The sequence below is a fragment of the Phyllostomus discolor genome, chromosome 4, assembly GCF_004126475.2.
Source record: "Phyllostomus discolor isolate MPI-MPIP mPhyDis1 chromosome 4, mPhyDis1.pri.v3, whole genome shotgun sequence".
Classification (NCBI taxonomy): domain Eukaryota; kingdom Metazoa; phylum Chordata; class Mammalia; order Chiroptera; family Phyllostomidae; genus Phyllostomus; species Phyllostomus discolor.
In genome coordinates this window covers 165,427,596-165,448,795 of record NC_040906.2, presented here as the reverse complement: position 1 = coordinate 165,448,795, position 21,200 = coordinate 165,427,596, and the positions used below count along the sequence as shown (strand labels likewise).

Sequence of the window (21,200 nt, the reverse complement as noted above, 5' to 3'; positions counted from 1 at the left end):
GTTGCATGGAGTATAAAGTGTGATTACGAGGTGACAAGGTTTATTTTTTGGTGAATAAATAGACTATGTATTTGCCTTTCAAAGTAACTTGCTTGAGAGTTGTATATGGTTATCATTCCGCATGTGTCCTTTGAGGTACCTTACAGTCAGGTTTTTGAAAACAAGCATTACTTCAGATACCTAATCGGTCATTTATATTTGACTTTGAAGAACATACATGAGGTCTGTCCTGAAGGTATCCAGCCATGTACTCTGAAAAAATAAAGACATTTATTGAAGAAGATATAAGAAACATTATACATAGGACAATGACGCCTCAGTCCCCTTCAAAGTAGTCACCTTGGGACCTGACACAGTTCTCCCAATTGCCATTAGCTGCCCCATTGTATTCTCCTGAATCTCACTGATGGTCTGACATCTCTTCCCTTTCAAAGGGTGAGTTTAGTTTTGGGAAAAGCCCAAAGTCACAGAGCACCAGATCTGGGCTGGAGGGGAGCTAAGTTACTTGGATGATTTGATGTTTTGCCAAAACACTCTGCACAAGACATGATGCATGAACAGGTGCATTGTCATGATGAAGCTGCCAATTACCAGTTGCCCATAGCTGTGGCCTTCTGAATCATCCCAGTAGTTCCCATGGAGGAATGTTCCAGCTTAACACAAAATTTGATGCAGATTCCCTGTTATTCTACTTGCTCATTTTGAATGCTGTGGCCACACAATGCACATGCTCACTCAATAGCATCTACCTCCCACACTGACTAGTACAGGATAGTAGATCATTGTTCACACATGCACATTCTGGTCCACTCTTCTTGGCTGCCAGGTTACATCAATGTCACACAAATCATTCTCTTATATTAACAATGGCTTGACTTTTTCTGGACAGACCTTGTATACTATGTGGATATTTTACTGTTTGCCTCAGGTTGTAGTCTTTTTTGAGTAAAAGTATCTGACATTTTCATTTTATATTGTTGCTGTTTATAGTTTCATTTAAAATTCCAAATACTTAAAAATTAAAATAAAAATCAAGATGAATGACTTAAATAAAGAATGATCCTAAATGAACATAAGGTTTATTTTTTAGGGAGATGTTCTAAAATTAGACTGTAATGATGGTTGCACAACTCTGTAAACACTAAAATTCATTGAATTGTACACTGAGAACCAGATGAATTTTATGCTATGTAATTAAATCTCAATACAGCTTTTTTAAAAAAATAGCCATCAGTGATGCTATTAAGAATTTTTATAGCCATGTCTGTAGTTTAATTCATAATAAGAGAAGTATTTTGTAGAATGTGATTGTTTAAAGAGGTTTATTAAGAAATGTCATTTTATTTTTTATTTTATTGTATTTTTCCATTACCATTTATCCCCCTTATCCCCCCTTCTTCCATCCCCCAGCAATCACCACACTGTTGTCCATGTCCATGAGTCTTTTTTCCTTTTTGCTCAGTCCCTGTACCTCCTACCTTCCCCTCCCATTAGCGCTCATCCTGCTCTCCATCTATGAGTCTGTCTGTATTTTGCTTGTTAGTTCAGTTTGTTCATTAGATTCCACATATGAATGAAATCATATGGTATTTGTCTTTCTCTGACTGGCTTATTTCACTTAGCATAATGTCCTCCAGTCCCATCCACACTGTCGCAAAGGTTAAACTTCTTTTTTATGGCCAAGTAGTATTCCATTGTGTAAATGTCCCATAGTTGTTTTATCCACTCATCTACTGGCAGACACTTGGGCTTCTTCCAAATCTTGGCAATTGTAAATAACTCTGCAATGAACATAGAGGTGCTTATGTTCTTTGGAATTACTGTTTTGGGCTCCCTCAGATATATTCCCAGAAGAGGGATCTCTGGATCAAAAGGCAGATCCATTTTTAATTTTTTGAAGTGTCTCTAGATACCTAAGTTGATTAGATAGCAGTATAAGCAATCTAATTTAAAGCATATCACTGACATTTTTTCCATAGGAAACACCTTTTCCCTGTTACGCTCACCTTACCTTCCCAACTGTAGACATGTTTCATGGTCTATGAAGCCTACTGAGGTTCCCTTTTCAGTTCATCACTGCCTCCTGTTATTAGTTGGAGAGGTCTCTGCAGAAAGACATTTCTCTCCTGCAGTGCTTCCTGTGCCCCATTTAACAAACAGCCTTCACTTTTCTCCTAACCCCTACTTGTTTTCTCAAGGAAAGAAAACTCAATATCATGAAGCAATACAGAACTCACAGAGCTGGCAGTAGGTAATGGGCCCAGCACGAAACCTCGGTAATGATTCAGATTTCTCTCCTTTTTAAGCCATCTCCAAGATTCACAGGTACAAATCTGCTTGTCATTTTCATTTGCCATCATTCAGCCTCTCTTTTATCCCTCCTAAAACCAAAGTATGTATGCCAACTCCAATTCGCCAAATACTTTTAGCTTATATTCTAATTTAGCTCAGAAACATTTTCTGGTGTATTGTCTGGGTTGTCACTGGACTGTCATTTCACCTTGTCTGGTTGTGCCTGGAGCAGTTTTCATAACTAAATGATAAACCTTCGAAGAAAAAGGTATGCACTGAAAATGGAAACACCAGCATGCTCTTTGTAACCAGTCATGTAATCCTCCACCTGCCATAATATGGAGACGGCTCATAATTATCAGAGGGAAGAACTTAAATGCTTGCACTGCAGCAGAAAGAATGAGCACTATGGGAGTTGAGTGACACACTCCCCTCTCCAGTGGGGAGGGGGACAGATATTTTGGAAAGCTTTGACAGGGAATTGGATGTATTTGTGTAACCTTTTCATGTAGAGCTGTATTGCAGTCAGAGAAGGGGTTTTGGTTTTCTTCATTAAAAGCTTATTAAATAAAGAAATAGGACAGTCGTTTTGCTTCGGTAGATGGGGGTCAGAGAGGCGGGCCTGATCTCCTCAGGATATTAATGTCTGCCTTCAGCCAGGGGAAATGAGCCGTCACTTGAGTTAGAGGCAGCTTTATGTGCTCATCGCTAGGGATTCCCATATGTCCAGGGAGCTGCAACAGTAAAAAATGGCAGAGCTCAGTGGTGGAGAGCAGAGGGCTCTCATTGGAATTCATGTCAGGAAGCTCAGCTCAGTCTGCCCAGAGCAAGTCTGTTTAATGTTGATCAGCTGTCCATCTGATAAACCGAATTGATACAGGCATTCCCTCCAAGGGCTGTCCTGGCAGTGACAGCCGTAGCACCCAGATGTCTTGTTAGGCTTTTTTGGTAGTCTGAAGTATTTTTAACCCCTTTTGTGATACCCAAACCAAAAAATACTTTTAGAGACCCAGATAACAATGCCAGCTAGGCTTTCCCTTTGCTTCTCCGGCAGAAAATAGGCCAGCTTACACTGTTTCTGGAAACCAGACACTGTTAGATAGTTGGCCCTCTCCCTCATTATATTGAGCGAATAGTTGACCTGCAAGATAGTTATGTGTTGACCACATCAAGTTTGTGTCTAGTTACTCAAAATAATGCTTCTGGAAATATTCGTAAATACAGTAAGGTACCTGGTTTGGTTATGCATTATTAGTTTCATAGGTGTGTTAGTTGATCACTAAGCAGAACTTTATGTTCATATATAAAGAGGAAATGCATTACAGATGTCATTTGGTTGGCTAATTTCAGGTAATAACTATGGTGACTTCTTGCCGAGTCCCAACATCCTCTGCTTTCTCAAGTATGACTACCACCATGAAGGCAGCTCACCTCTATAGATTGGTCAGTGGGTATAGATTGGTCAGAAGGAAGTAATTACAGGACACATTAGTGCTGAGTTTTCTTTAAAACATACAAACAAACACACAGCAGTAAAACTGTATGAGGAGATGCCTATGTTAATTAGCTTGATTGTAGTAATCATTTCACTATTTATGTTTATCAAAACAGCATGTTATATACCTTAAATATATATAATCTATTTAAAAATATAAAAAATACTGAGCTTTAATTTTTGGAAATATGTCAAGAGAGATAAGACTTTGTATTAATGTATGATTATTTTTAAATTATATTTCTGCAAAACTCCCAGTAATTCAAAATCACAGTACTGAATATGGGAGAACTTTGTTTTAAAGGTTTTTACTGAAGGTTTCTGCTTAAGGATTTTTGTCTTGTTTTGCCCTTCACTTCCAAACCTTGTATTTTCATGGCATGACAAGATTCCAACATAGACTCAAGTATCTAATCTCTTTGAATGAGACCAGCTGCAAACTGGTCTAACTTAAAATGTCAGTCAGTTTTCCTAAACAAGACACAGAGCCTTCACCATTACTTCCAGTGATCGCCCACTGTGTGTGGTGAGAGCTGGAAGCCAGGCCTAGTCATTCTTTTCAGACCTTGCACTTCCGATTCCGTCTCTATCTGGAGGTCACCATTACTGCGTCCTACAGCTTTGGCATTTTCATTTAGTTTTGAATGCTGTGCTTATGGCAAACCCAAGATTCAGAGTCCTGTTTTCAGCTAGGTATCAGCATGAATAAATGGCAAAAAAGGAAAATCATTATGTTTCTGGAATTATTGCAATGAATTTCTTAGAATTTTGGGTCTGGCTTACTTGTAAAAAATTAATATTTGACACATAATTAGTTAAAAGTTGCACTGTGAAAGATTGTTTTACCTGCTATTAAAAGCATATACTTTTAATTTTTATTCATATGCCTTGATATTTTTGAGTTTTGATATTTTTGAAGTATATCTTAGGAATTCTTTTACTCCGCTTCCCCCCTCCCTCCTTTATTCTTTGCCCTTGTGGAGCTGTCCTCTGTGGGGCTGTGGAGAGAGAAACAAAACACAAAACAGCCAGCGAGTCAGATGGCAGTAAGTGCTGTGGAGGAAGAAAATGAGGAAGTGGAGACTGGGAGAGACTGGGAGAGCCTGCGAGGATGGGAATGTTGCTGAGGATGGGAGTGTAGCTGTCGTAAATGGAGTGCTCAGGAAAGACCCCGCTGATCAAGTGAGCTGTGAAGGGACCTGAGAGAAGCCAGTGACTAAGCCTTGCAGATCTCTAAGAGAAGATTGGTTCAGAGGGAGGAAAGGGCAAAAGCCCTTAGGTAAGATCAGGCTTGGCAAGTTCAAGAGACACCAAGGAAGCCAATGTAGCTGGAGAAGAGTGATTGGGGAGGGAAGAGAGTAGTAAATGAAGTCGAAGAGGTAAGGGCATAGATTTGCTGGGCCAGATTACCTTTGACCTTGAAGTCCATTGTAGAGACATTGGGATTTACTCTGTGTGAGATGAGGAGCCACCAGTTTTGAGCAGGTTGCTAAATAATGAGTTTAATGGTTTCTTCATCTTCCTGCTTGACTCATTTATGAATTTTCCCATTTTTGCAAAGCTAATGGACTAAAAATATTATTTCATTATTATTATAATGCAACTTTTCCAAATTATTTGTGAGGTTGAGTATCATTTTATGTGGTTTTGGCCATTTGCTTCTAGAATTACTTCTTCATATTCTTTCCCATTTTGCCCTTTAGCTGTTTATCTTTTCCTTATCAATTTCTCATCCAATTTGGACGAGTTCTATACATATTTTAATATAAGCTTCTGTTGTATGTGATACAAATACTTTATTTTTTTACTTTTGGACTTAAATTTGTACGTTTGTTTTTTCAGATTTAGATATTTAATCTGAAAATTTTTTATCCTGTAAAGTAAGGTAAGGGTCTAACTTTTTTTTTTCCTCAATCAATAACCATTGCCCAACATCTTTTGTAAAAATGATTCATCTTTTAAGATGGCAGCATAGGTAAACACAGCTTGCCTCTTTGCACAACCACAAGAAAATTACAACTAAAATATAGAACAGTCATCACTCAGAACTGTCAGAAATTGAGTTGAATGGAAGTCTGACATCTATAGAATTAAAGAAACCATATCCATCTAGACTGGTTGGAGGGGCATAGACTCGGAACAGGCTGATCTCACACCCACGTGTCGGGGAGATAAATTGGGGAGGGATATCTTGGAGCAAGGAGTCTTAGCCCCACACCCATCTCCCAAGCCCAGGGTTCCAGTGCCAGGGAGATAAGTCCCCACAATTTCTGGCTACAAAAACCAGTGGGGATTGAGTCAGTGGAAGAAATTGCTGGAACCCCAAGAAGTTCCTATTAAAGAACCCACACAAGACTCACTTACTCAGACTTCCTCCATCTGGGCTCCAGAACCAGAGTAGCAGCTGAAAGTCACCAGTGGCATGCTGGGAGAAACTAGTGTCTGCCATCAAGGCAAGCAAAGGCCATTGCCCCTTTTATAAACCCTCCCCTCACAAAGCCAGAAAGCTGGTGACATATCTTAAACTCCAAAAATCTGGCCAACAATGTTTGACCCACCTTGGAGATCCCCAGAGACTCCTCCCCACCCAATTTATGGGCCCACCCAAGCTGCTTTTCCATATGAATAGCTGGTCTTGACTCAAACTGCAAAACTTCCTAAACCCTCTCAAACCAGCAACAGCTGGCCTCATTGAGCCCCAGGCCTGGGACTAGCAGCAGCCAAATTAGGTTCACAGCTTAGGCTCAAGCCCAGCACAAGTGGCAGCCATCTCAGATAGGTTTATAGCTCAAGAAGGATGGACCCAGGCAAAACACAGTTGGGGGCTGACCTTGGCCTGCACCACCTGGTAAACCCCATGGCCAGTGCACCCAGTGGACAGCTACAGACCACATCACAGCACCACCACCCTGCCCTACACAGCTGATCCTCTACAGAGGTCAGAGGTTGGTGGTATGTGGTGTGGTCGAAGACAATCCTTGCAGCTGACTAGCCTGGGTAAATCCCTACTATTGATCTGCCAATAGCAATGAAGGCTCAACTACAAGAGGAGGGCGTACTTAGCCCACACAAAGGGCTCACCTTGAGTGCCCAGCTTGGGTGATAGCGGAGGCTGTGCCACTGGATCCTACAGGACACCTACTACATTAGGCCACACTACCACAACACAGAGTCAAAGCAGCTCTACCTAATACATAGAAACAAATGCAGGGAGGCTGCCAAAATAAGGAGACAAAAGAACATGGCCCAAATAAAAGAACACATCAAAACTCCAGAAAAAGAACTAAATAAAATGGAGATAAGCAGTCTTTCAGATGCAGAGTTCAAAATACTGGCTGTAAGGATGCTTGAGGAACTTAGTGAGGACCTCAACAGCATAAAATAAAAAGATCCAGTGAGAAATGAAGGATAAACTAATTGAAATAAAGACCAATTTACAGGGAAACAACAGTAGAGTGGATGAAGCCAAGAATAAAATCAATGGTTTGGAATATAAGGAAGAAAAAACAACCAATCAGAACAACAAGAAGAAAAAAGAATCCAAAAATATGAAGATAGTATAAGTAGCCTCTGTGACAACTTCAAGAGGTCTATCATTTGCATCATAGCGGTGCTAGAAGGAAAAGAGAAAGAGCAAGGTGTTGGAAATCTATTTGAAAAAATAATGAAAAAAAAAACTTTCCTAATTTGGTGAAGGAAATAAGCATACAATTCCAGGAAGCTCAGAGAGTCCCAAACAAGATGGATGTACAAAGTCCCATTCCAAGACACATCATAAGTAAATGTCAAAGGTTAAAGGTAAAGAGAGAATCAGCCCTGGCTGGTGTGGCTCAGTGGATTGAGTGCTGGCCTGCAAACCAAAGGATCGTAGGTTTGATTCCCAGTCAAAGCACATGTGTGGGTTGCAGGTCAGGTCCCTGGTTGGCGGGTGTGTGAAAGGCAACCACACATTGATTGTTTCTCTTCTTCTCTTTCTCCCCCACTTCCTCTCTAAAAATAAGTAAATAAATAAAGTCTTTTTTTAAAAAGAAGAGGGAAAGCAAAGAGTGAGGGAGGAAGAAAAAATAAACAGAATACGAAGGAAAGAGAAGACTCCATTGTCTTTGATCATCTTTGTGTGGTGAAACACAGTTGATCCTTCTAATATTTTAACACCGTCTTAAAAATGTAAAACATTTAGAGAGATTTCAAGTTTATATTAGGAACAATTTTTAATAATTAAAACTATTCATCAGCAGACCTGGCTGTGTAATTTGTTGTCAGTCATCCCTGGAAAGGGTTGATTGAGGTTAATTGACCTCTGGAGTCACTTCCATCTCTGATTCTGTAAACCTGACTTTTAAGTTTATGTCATTCTTTCCCTTTTGAAACTGTTAAGAGTAATAACAATCCTCTGTACCCTTATACAGTTGATTGCCAAGTAAATAGTTATTCATTTAACAAATATTTATAGGGAGCCAGGAAAGTAGGGCAGTATAATTTACAGTGTAGTGAGGGAGAGAAGTGGCAGGAAGGGAGGAGACTAAAGAAATAATTACAGTGTAGTATAATAAGTGACTGAGCTATGTTCAGAGGCTCTCAAGCACAGAAGGAGTTAACTCTGGGGAATTGAGGGCAGACTTCATAGAAGTGACACATGAGCTGATTCTTTAAAAAACTATAAACAAATACAGATTTATCATTCACCCAATAGCAGCAAAAGTTGCATGGCACATCCACACAAGGAACCTATCTGTAGAGATGGATATTAAATAGAGCAAGGAGATTCTCTATTTGTAAGTAATATATGGAACTATCTTCAAAAGATAATATTAGGTAAATAAAACCAGAGTACAGAAATACGAACATAAAATATCGTCACTATTTTTGTGGTAATATAATTTTTATTGACTCTCTTTCAGGAATTTATTTAGCTGCAGATAAAAGGACTCTAACAAACAGAACTTAAAGAAGTGCAGTGTTTACTTTTCTCAGAAAACAAAATGTCTAGAAATGGGCACATCAGAGCTGACTTAAAGAGGTCATCGGGGGCCCAGGCTCCTCCATTCCTCCTGCTCACCGTTCTGTGGTTGGGAGCCCTATTTAGGATCCTTAGGTCTCTGCTGAGCCTCCGGGCAGTTGGGCAGTATTCTGGACAGCAAGAAGGGGTTAGCCCAAAAGGCCAAAGGAGCACAGCAGCCGAATTTGTCCCCTTATATCAGGAACTCAGTAGATTTCTCAGAAACTTTACTCACGGAACTTCTACTTACATCCATTGGCCAGACTGTGCTGCATGATCACTTCTAGCCTCAGGGGATCTTGGGGAGGTGAGAGTTTTTAAGTGAGTACATTGTCACTCCAAATATAATCAAAGGTGTGTTGGTAGTGAGAACGGAAAGAGTGAATAGGTAACTAGCAGTGTCTGCCATCCTTATTTCTAAAGCTAAGAATGCTAAAAATCTTGGAGGCATGTTGGAAGAAAATGGATAAAAACACATGAGATTGTTTAACATACAATTGAAAGAAAGTAATTTGGTGAAAATTCCTGTGAAAACATCAGTTAATCCTCTGGGTTACATCCAAAGTGGTAATTGCTTCCTTACTCTGATTACTTAACATAAGTGGTATTCATCTGTGACTCTTTTTCAATCAAGATTTAGCATAAAAAATACTGAAATGTATGTGCATAAATGACCTTTATTTAAGATAATTTTTTAAATCTGGTACTTTGAAAGTTGACTGGATTGCTTTAGATGGCTAAAATAGGAATAAGATAATGAGAAGGAAATATTCCCGTGTCTTTCATACTGCTGCTTTGCTGCACACAAAATAGACTCTTGCACAATGTGATCCGGGTTGTTTATCTGATGATAAATCTTAGAAGTTAAGTGCACAGTTCTATGTAGTTACAGGACGGATTTCAAGCGACCAATCATTCTATTTCTATCTTCTGTAGAAAAGTATGTACCAATGATAGCAATAATTTGGTCTTTTCTAAACTATTAACTGCCAAGTAATTTTTTAACCCTCAAATCTTAGAATTTTAGAACTAAATATTAAATTTTAGAACTGAAATCCCTTAATTTCAGAACTGGAAGGAACTGTTTTTCCAGTTCCTGTCATTCCAGTAGTGAGGAAACCAAGCGTCTGAGAGTCTGAAGGATTTACCCACAGTCCAAGGTTATAGTTGGGATTAGAACTGTTATCTAGATTCTTTATTGGACTGATTCTCTTGGTTTGGTTCTGACCAAGTGATTTGGAAACAACTTGACTACATTTCCCAGTTACTATGAGCAAAAGAGTCAAGTCTGCTCATAATACACTTTCTCCAGAAAAATTCTCTGCTGTGGTGCTAAGGATGAAAGTGGCACTATTTCTGGTGGGCACACACTGGTGTTGGTAACATTGGTAATCTAGCCCCCCACCCCATCTACTAATTTACTATTCAATAGGTAAATACACACTTTAAATGGTCATTGGTCACTCCGACAGTGACTCTGAGTTCCAGCCTTGTCCTGTATAAACAGAATGTTCTTGATCCAGTGTTGAACCTCTCCAGTCGTGCTATAATTAGAATCACAAGTAGATACTGTAAATGAAAGTTCTTTGTAAATGGTGAGTATGGCACAGATGATGGGTTTTCATTTTTATTATCACCCTTGTTTGTTGCTTCTGGCCATGTGGCTTTTAAAGATTGCTATTTATTTAATGAATGCTGTTTTATGATTACAGATGTCTTTATTAAAAGTTCACAGTCATTCATTTTCATCCTTAGGGTAACTCAAAACAACTACAGTTTGTTGCTTGCCTGGTTATTATGTGCATAAACTGAACTGCATGGAAGATTTATCCAATGCTTAACCTGTCTTGAGTTTTATACTTGCCCATAATCACATTGTTCAATTTTTGTGAAATGTAACAATACAGATTTATATAGTGAATGGGTTTGCAAACTAGAAAACATTTGCAGGGTTCTAATAAAATATGTTTTTATTCCTTTCATTTAGTTGTTCTTTTAAAGGATAACATTAAATGTTAGTTCCTTTTACAAATATATTTTCCATTAACTTTTCAGTAGTCTTATATGTCATCATCCTTGGTGATTTTGGGAGGGGGGGACATGTAGTGAGGTTTAAATCTAAACCATGAATTTATTCTTCTTTTGTATTTAGGATTAAATAAGGTAATGTAAAAAAGTAATTAGCATAATGTCTGGCACAAATTACATTCCCACTTATATTGGAATTCTATTAGATACTAGTACAGATTCTCAGAAATCCTAAAGTTACAGACATAGTAAAGTTCCACTGAGGACAAAGTAAAGAGAATGTGAAGGGTAGCCCTTGACTGGCCAGCTCTGGGAATCCTGGTGACTGCTGAGGCAGAGAGTGGAGAATGTTATCAAGAAGAAAGGTGTCAAGGTCTGCTTACATGTAGATGCCAAACTACTTTATTAAAAACTTTCTGAAAGTCTTTTTGTAAGGGCACTGGACTCAAAGCTGCCCCAGACCAGCAGCTGTACTTGTTACAGTTCTGTCTTTAGCTTTGCAATGTTTCCCTTGGCCCAAAACATATTAAGTCTTTTCTGAGTTCAAAGCATTCAGCAAAAAATGGCAAGGCACAGCCATCACAAATGTATACCTGATTTTTATGACATATATGGTAATGCTGTATTAGCTAGTGGAGACACTATATGGACTTGTACAGCATACAAATTGGACTACCGTGGAACCTGTCCCCTTTCGGCAGAGTTACCCAAAAGGAATGAAGAGATCAGTAATCATCTCAGCTGGTGTAATAGTGAATTGTTTTAAAACCAAGTCAAAATTGATGCCAAGTAAAAGGACTGTGTACCCAGTAAAATATAGAACGATTAAAGAAATAAAGTACATTTGAAACCTTAAAAAAAAGCGACAAACTTCAAAATGCCAAGTGAAATAAGTCATACAGTAGAGAAAGACAGATACCGTATGATCTCACTTATATGTAGAATCTAAAAACAACAAAAACCTGAACTCTTCGATACAGGGAGCAGATTTGTGGTTGTCAGAGGCAGGGGGGTGGAGGTCGGTGAAATGGGTGTAGGTGGTCGAAAGGTTATCACAAACAAACTCTAGTTATAAAATAAATAAATCATGGAAATAGATCATGTTCTACAGCATGGTGATAATGGTTTAAAATGCTGCATTGTACATATAAAAGTTGTTAAGGGAGTAGATCTTAAAAGTTCTTATCAGAAGAAAAAATGTATAATTATATGTGGTGATAGGTGTTGACTAGACTTACTGGGGTGATCATTTTACAATGGATATCAATGTTGAATCATTGTGTTGTATGCCTGAAACTAATATAATGTTATGTACCATTTATACCTCAATTACATGAAGTTATTAAAAAGAAACAACCTAAAAAACTAATCTAAAAATATTTTATTGTCAAAAATTGAAGTCTGGCATTAGTGATAAGATAGTATTCTTGACTCTCTGACAAGCTTTACCTTTATGTTTTAGTCAAAGAAGTTTGGCAGAGATCACAGAACTTATCCATACCGCTCTCCTTGTACATCGTGGGATAGTAAATTTAAGTGAATTGCAGTCTTCTGATGGGCCACTGAAAGACATGCACTTTGGAAATAAAATAGCTATCTTGAGTGGAGACTTTCTTCTAGCAAATGCCTGCAACGGACTAGCTCTGCTACAGAACACCAAGGTAAAACTGGGCAGGGCTTGCTTGTGTCTGACGGCCTGTAGGCGACTCTGGGTCGGCTGCAGCAGCCACAGAGGCGGTGCACCCTGCAGCCCCAACTCCCCGTATGCAGACGCTCGGGGAAGCCGTGAGGATGGTGGGGGGGGCAGTGTCAACACCAGAGAAAACCGGGAAGTGCTAGGAAAGAATTTTGAAGTTTGTTTCTGTTTTTTTCTGGTTACAGATGAAATCATTTGTTAATTATAGGATACGGTTAAATAGTCAATATAAAGAAGATATTAAATCTCACTATCCAGGGATAATCACTGTTAGTTAATATTTTCATGTATTTTCCCCATCTCTTTTGTTTATTTACTCATACCTGTATATATGTGGATTTTTTAGTAACAGGTGAAAACTTGCATGTATAAGGGGTTTTTTAATCCTGCCTATTTTTCCCCATTTCATATTATGATGTGGGCATTTTCATATTATTAACTTTTTCATAAACTTTTTCATGGCTGTACAATATTTAACTATTTAGATGTAATATTTATTTAACAAAGTTCTCATTTTTAGACATTTAGATTGCTTCTAATTTTTGCTATCATAAATAGATCTTCAGTAAACATCTTTACACATCCATTTTTCTCATTCCAGGTTATTTGTTTACGATAAATACCTCGAAGTGGTTCATAGGGTTTGAACATTTTTAGTATTCCTGATACATGTTACCAAGCTGCTTTCTAGAAAACTTTAAAGGCGTTTCTTATCTATCCGTTAGGCTTAGGTGTGGCTATAAAACAACAGTGGCTGAAACAAGATGGGAGGTTTTTTCCTTCTGTAAAAGCATCTAGCAGTAGGTAGTCCAAGGCTGGCATGATGATTCTACAGTCGGGAACCCAGGCTTCTTCTTACTGCTTGCCATCCCTGTCTTACTACTTTATATCCCAGGGAGGCTGCCATTGTGTTCTCACTCCAGCAAATAGGAGGGAGGAGAAGGAAGGGCAGAGAAAGGCAGATCCTCTTCCCTTGAAGGTCAAGTGAATGTACATCCTGGTTGCTAGGGTCAGTCTCAGTGTAAGTCTGCTGTCCCAGAATCCCATATGACTTAGCATTTGTCCTGGATTTTTTATTTTTTAACAGAGAGTAATCATCAAAAATTGTATTAGAATAAATCAGCATTGATTTATTCTAGATCTTTCTAGATTTCCACTCTACATTTCCAGCCTTTGCCTCAGTTTTTTTTTTCTAGTGTAGTATGTGAAACCCATGTATAGTGGATAGTTCTGTTAAGGTGTAATGTTAAATCTGAAAGACAACCAGCAATAACTCATCACTTTCCCCACCCTTTCAGATACCTCCAGTGAAGGAGAGAATGCAGGGCAATTACTGATAGTGAATATCTTGGGACAGTTCACTCCTTTGACTCAGGTGGTAGGAGAAGCATTTGACACTGCTACGCCACTGGCCACTTGGTGTATCATCCAGTATACTGTGGCCCATGCATGGCCTTTAAGAACCACAAGGCCATCAGGTACCAGTCCAAAAACTCAGTGGGAAACAAAGGAAGTTAGAGGTTTGGCATCTATGAAACACGTGTGGGAAATCAAGGTGGTGTGGAGTGAGTAACGAGTAGACTGAGCATGCTTGCTTGTGTAATGTAAAGCTATGACTACCTGTATTTTGCCATGTATAACATATACGTTTTTGCCCAAAATTTTTGAGGGGAAAAATAAGGATATGCATGGGTAGCACTAATTCCGTATCTATATAAATGTTTTTAATTCTTTTATTTATGATTATGCATTAAAAGTATAACTCTAGAAAGCAATAACAATATCCTTATGCAAAATAATACATTGGAATACGATAATCAGTTTTGTTTCGAAATATAAATAAATAAATAATTGAATTTAAAAATTAAAACAAAAGTTTTTTTTTCCTGAAACTTTGGGCCCAAAACATGGGTGTGCATTATACACCTCAAATGGTATTTGAGTATTTGGCAACACTTTGTTTTTGCAATAAAGCTTTGGCAGCAGTAAGCTAAAAAAATAAAAGTATATATTTCATTTTTTAAAAAAAATACTGGATTGTTGTTTCTCAAGAGAGTTACTAAGGAATGTGTAACTTGAACAAAATATTTGTTGACATTTCCTGTCCATTGTGGTGACCTTGGTGGTGTCACTGAACTCAGGAAAACACAGGAGTCAAATCTGCTGAAAAAGTGCCCAGGGCAGCTTCCAAAGTTAGTGGTTACTTTAGGAAGAATTCTGAAAGTGATGACGTAACGCATGCTGCTTCAGAAAGTATATATGCATTCCACTCTGTGAAGTCTAACTTTTATTTAGATAAATGACTGTTCTTCTAAATTAATTTTACTCCCTTTCAACTTCAAGTTTTTTCATGCACATGGGAAAAGGGAATCAATAGCATTATGTTTTTAGATTCATTGGTAGAAGAACTTGCAAATAGTTAAATAATTCTTGTTTTAGTTGAGTGTCATCAGGTACTTCAAGTTACTAAATTATTTTAGTTAATTCTAAAAATATGTGTTTTCTCCATCCATTCATGAAATTAAGGTAAAACTTTTGGGAGTATATTCTAAAGTCATTATAAGTAAAATTGGAAATTCAGTTTAAAGCTTCAACATTAAAGATAAAATTATTCGTTTGTAATAATAAAAGTACAAATTTTGCTGAAGCACACACAGTGTTGCGGTAAAAACAATGTTCATACTATACTGAGAACCCTGTGGAGTAGTTGGGATTGGTTGTGGCATATCCGTGATTCATAGTGGCATCCAAACAAGTGTCAACATTCTAGTAATTGAAATGGAAGCTATTGTTATAAAAATGTACAAACATCTTTACAGCGAGAGTGTCTGGACTCTAAGATTTGGGGACGTAGCTGGTGTCGAATACAGAAATGCGCTCCAGCACAGGTGTATGTGCCTTCTCTCTTTGCTGCCATCATCGGTCAGATTTACAAACCTTTATAGCCAACAATGGTATTGAATTTTGTCATGAGTCGTTAAAATTTTGGTGCCATTTTGTTCAAACTCAGTGGGAAATCTTATAGCGAATTCAGGAAATGGAACAACCGATTAGAGAATTACAATGAATAAAAAGCTTCTATTGGGATTTTTTCATACATAAGCAAAGAAGGAATGGAACAAAATAAATAGTAAGAATTAAAATGCTACACAAGAATAAAATTTGCATTTCTATAGTTGTGATTTGGAGTATCTTACCTTGCAGGGAGAATCTTTTGGTAGTGCTTCTCTTTTGAAAAAATTATACATTACACATGAATGAAATAAAATTGAGAAGGCCCAGGTTTTGTAGCATCTGATTTTGGTGAAACATTTAAAAGAGTCATAAGAGATGATTTATTTAACAAGTTTTTTCTTATAAAAATATTTGTCAAAGAAAGGTACTCTTAAGGAAGCAAAAAGGGAGTATCTTGAAAATATTCAAGCTGAAACAGTTATACTTTTCGATATGAAAAAATTAGAATTGAGTGTCTCCTCCATTTACAAAAGAGCTCTGAGCTTACCAGGTAACTCAGAACCTGTAGAAGAGCATTTTCTCAGTTTAAAACATTATGGTCCATTATGACCCACGTATCTCAGAGCATCATCTCATGGACCTAAAAGTCTATTCCCAGTCAAGGCACATACAAGAAGCAACAGATGTTTTTCTCACATTGTTGTTTCTCTCCTCTCCCCTTTTAAAATCAATAAGCATGTCCTCAGGCATGGATATAAGTAAATAAATGTGTGTGTGTGTGTGTGTGTGTGTGTGTGTGTAATGATCTATGAACCAGAATCAATTGAAGGTATCAATAATTTCAAATTAATCCTAAAATGCAACTATGAAGAATATTGCTAGCAGTTTTATTTTAAAATACCACAATTTTAAAATTACATTTTTTCAGAAAAATGGCAGGGACACACTATTAGGGAAAGATAAGACTGAGAAATTAAAGCATGTGAATGTATACCAAGAATAATTATTTTACTGACAATTTTTTATATTCAGCTCACCAATATAAAGTTCTTTTTTTAATTTTACTTTACTGTGTATGAATATATGTTATTTTTATTTCTTTTGAAATTTTATTTTTGCAGATAGTTTTTGAATACAACCAGTTAATAAGTCTACCAATATAAGTATATATTTCAAAAAGTATAATATTTTAATAATTTTACCGCATTCTTTTACTCTCAAATGTCCCAGTTTAGATGATAAATTATATAATGTCACCATTTTAAAGACATTTCTAAGGAGTTATTCAAGACCCTTCTGCTTACATCTTATTGTCAGAATTTAATGCATGGGCACACCTAGCTGTGCGGGAGGCTAGGAAGTGTACACGTTACTGTGGGTAGCCATATGTCCAGCCACAATTCTGGAAGACACAGGGAGATGAGATCATGGGAGACAAGGAGTTTTTGTGTCCTGCCTTCCCATCACACATTTGGCTAGCACATATTTTTCATGAAACAGACCTGCTGGGTTTTAGGGAGAAAATAGGAAAAAAACCTTGAGCACGGGCTGCGAACCAAAGTGTCGCAGGTTCGATTCCCAGTCAGGGTACATGCCTGGGTTGTAAGCCATGACCCCCAGCAACCACACATTGATGTTGCTCTCTCTCTTTCTCCCTCCCTTCCCTCTCTAAAAAATAAATAAATAAACAAACAAACAAATAAATAAAATCTTAAGAAAAAACACTTTAATACATAATATATATTTACCATGAAAACGAAGCTAAAGGAAGAAATGAATCACCATATAAATGGATCCTCTCAAATATCCCTCCAGAGATTTATTACCATTTTGGCATTCCTTTTCTTTTTATTCACCCTCAAATTATTCTATTTTCTATGTTTATAGTCTATGTTGATGGGTCTCATTAAATTCTCTCCTTTCCTGGAATTTACATGTTAGTGGAAGGTTAGTGATCCATTGTCCCTGGAAGCCACTCTCTGACTGCACCGTCCATCTTTCCTCTTTACCATGCCTGCTGTGGTCTGTGATGGACTTTGAGTTGGAAAAGGAGGAGGTCTCAGAAAGTACAGGTCTGGTCTAGTTTCTGGGTGCCTTCAACTACTCTAGCCACAGACACCGGCCACTCATGGAGTAGACCCGCATACCTGAGAGAAAGAGATATATTCTGGACAGAGTAACTAAGGTCTACGTTTTAGTAATTAGCCCTCAGCCTGGCCCCTGCCGTAAAGAAACCAAAGCTCATTGCCTTTGGATAAATTTCTGATTTCTCTGATCATCAATCTTAACTTGCTTTAAGCTATTCTGACAAAATATTATATATGATGAAGATGGTGGTATTAAGTATAAATGTAATCATGTTATAATGACACAAACAAGTATTCACTTGTTTTAACCACTTCGCTTTATGGGAATAATATTTAATGTGCTCCTTTTTCTTAGCTTGTATCATTCACACATTCTTTTTTTCAGCATGCTTCAAGTTTAGAGAAAATGGAGATTTTACTCCCATCAAAATCAAATCAGATTCACAGCCTGTGAAATCCACTCTTGGTGTTTTGCATTCAGATGCAGCACTATAAATGTTCCAAAATCTGAGACCTCCACCATCTGCTCCATTAGATACTGGATTTCAGTAGCACTACTTGATTTACAGAAAACAAAAACAAAAAGCAAAAACTTAACATATGCAAGGAGCAGTTCAGCCTGAAGCTTCTCCTTGAAATAAAAATGACCAGGCATTTGCTTCCTCTGTAGTGAGTCCTATGTCTTTGTGGCAGATTTGCATTTTCTTGACCTTTATCTGGTGAGGAATTTTCTTTCCTTTTTTTTTTCTTGCCATGGTATTTTTTTTAATTTGATAGTTGTGTGCTGACTTGAAGCTTTTACTCTATTCTCTGCAACTCTGCTGTTCTTCCAAAACATGGATCTTTTGCACCTTTTTGTCCAAAGGGGCATTGAAGGCTCTGTAATGTCCATTTTAAAAGAAGCTTCATTGACTCACTTTTTGTGATAGACCTTGAATACCATGTCCAGGGGTCTGTAAGGGACCTTCTACAACTGTAGACTTTTAGTACCCCCTTTTTAATCATAATGTCTGATTTCTAAATCATTTGAAAAGTATTTTAAATTGAGGATATTGTAAGGGGTAACTAAAGTGCTTGGAAGTCAAGAATTCTCTTTGATAAAGCAAATCTTCTATATCCAAAACCAGTTCCTTTTATTTAAATACTGGCAGTATTCCCATCAGAATATATTTTTTAGGAAAGTGAAGTTATATCTAAGTTATTTTATTGTATCTCAGTTACTTTATTAAATGAGTTCCCAGAAGCTTAAGTTGATTGAGTATGACACTAACCGTTAATAAGGTTTTTGGAGAAGAAGGGAGGAGATGGTGGTGAATATTTCTTTGGAGCAGCATCAAGTTTTCTTGAGTTCTCTGTGTATAGTTCATGTCTTGGTAAAGTTAGATTTCTCTTTAATGATGTTTTTATTTTCTTTCATAAGAAAGAAAAATTATCAGCAATAGCAATGTAAATAGAGACCACAGCAGTGAGTGAGCAGGCAGAACTTAATATAGAATTTCTGTGTATATACAATAGTATGTCAGTTTTTTTTTTTCTGACAGCCCACTTTTTCTTTGAGTGTGTGCACTTAACTTGGTAATTAAAGCTAGCATATTTGTAGCAACTTTAATTTTTTATAACTTCTATCAATTTTCCATTTTCTTGTGCTACTGGACTCTTGTCTGCATTTCTGTGTTATATGTGTATCTCTGTACTTCTCCTGGGACAGACGATTAGATGAAGTATTCTGTAGTCCTATGACATTCAGAGCTATTTTATAATTGCCAAGGGTAAAATTAGCAAAGTCAATTATTCTCCCTGTGGCTTTTCCCTGAAGATATTAGGGGTCTTCGAGGTAATTGCCTTAGGTAACACTTAGATTTTTAAATATCTCTAAGTATAGAAATTGGTATATTAATCCTCTGGTTAATTGTCTTCTGTTATAACTACAGTCACATAAGCATGAATTAACAAGATTTTGGATTCAAGAGTGAGTTTAAAAATTAATGCTTGGGTTTTCATTCATTTTCAATTATGGAACCAAAGGGCAACTTTTTATTTTGGTACTTCACTGTATAAAAACCCTGGGCTAAGAGACCTCAGAATGCCTCTTTTTAAGCAGGAAATTCCCCGACCATTGAAATAAGTTGTTCTATATTATATTCATGTAGAATATCACTGAATGCTGAAATGATGGGGTCATGCCAGAACCTAAAATTTTAGTGCTTGAGCATCAAGCTATTAGTGAAACATGCTGAATAATTGGAAGGAAATTATGAAATGGGAAAGCACTATAATTTAGAAATCTGGCTGACCATTATAGGTTTTTCCTGGTCCCTGTGTAGACTGGGTTTGTATTTGTAGACTGGACTTGTATTTAGGATTAAGCCACAGTGAAAATAAGACTGTGGATTACCACTTGTCATCTTTTTTTTTTTTAAAGAAACACAGTTTTATTTTATATATGTAGTGATAACCCTAGTATTTAAAGAATTGAGTTCACAAATGTTATTTTTTTTAATCTTTGTAGTCATTTTCATTTAATAGGCCTGTCACTATGCCACTACACATCAGGTAAGAGACTGTGAGTCAGCCTGGATCTTCTCTAAACACTCAGAATGTTTTCGTTATATCTCTATTAAGCATTAGTGATTTATATTTCAAAATAACCAGTGGCACAGATGTACTCCTTACATAGCTGATGTATTTCCTTATGTTAACTTTGTTTTCCTAAAGGCATAAATATGTTGTTTACAAGAAAGAATTTTGTTTGTATAAATACACTTAATTTATACATATAAATCTCCTCCTTTGATACCATCTATATATTTTTAATAAAGAGCCCACTGTTGGTTATTTGATATTTATTTGTTAATTTTATTTTCAAATTAATGTTGAAAAGTAAAACCTAAAAACATGCTTTATCATATGAAATTTAAGTTTTTCATCACAGTCATTTAAAATAGGCATTATTGTGACTTTGTATATTTATAGTCTTGTCAGCACTACTTTACTTGTGGAAATTATTGAATTAATATCTTTTAGCTATACTAGTTGGACACCTCAGGTTAATGTTCTTTTCTACATATACCCAATTCAAGTGTAGATTTTCATGACTAGAGTAAATGTGGTGCAGAAGGTAAGTGGAGTGTCATATATTGTAACAATAAAGGAAACTATCTCCATATCAATTAAATAGAAAAGTCAAAACACTATAAAAAAACACTATTATAAAATTACCGAATTTTTCAGACTATAAAACATACTTTTCCCCCCTCAAAATTTGGGAAGAATAATGGTTGTTAATGCTGCTGTTGAGTTCTGTTTACATTTACATTGGTGAAATATTGTGTTATTTATGTTATTAAATATTTTACCACATTTTTTGCTTCAAATTTTTTTTTCCTATTTTCCTCCTCTAAAACCTAGGTGCGTCTTATGGTCTGAAAAATACGGTGTAATTTCAAAATCCCCAAACAAATTTTTCCATAGCTTTTTCTTGTCAAGTGCTTATATAACCACATATTAAACTGCCACTGTATTGTCTGAACCTAATTCCTTGCTCTTTAAAGTAAAAGATAATCCCTTGGCTGGTGTGGCTCAGTGGATTGAGCACCAGCCTGCAAACCAAAAGGTTGCTGGTTTGTTTCCTAGTCAGGGCACATATCT

At 36.9% G+C, this 21,200-nt stretch overlaps 1 protein-coding gene and 1 pseudogene across 1 annotated transcript in view; both read left to right on the top strand.

Moving 5' to 3' along the window:
- The window catches only part of PDSS2 (decaprenyl diphosphate synthase subunit 2), a 243,231-nt gene that overhangs the window by 130,214 nt on the left and 91,817 nt on the right, over nt 1-21,200 (top strand). The window contains exon 3 of the mRNA XM_028510041.2: nt 12,277-12,475. Within this exon, the coding sequence (XP_028365842.1) occupies nt 12,277-12,475 (199 nt within the window). The remainder of the gene's footprint in view (nt 1-12,276; nt 12,476-21,200) is intronic.
- On the top strand, nt 10,422-11,668 carry LOC118500288 (annotated as a pseudogene).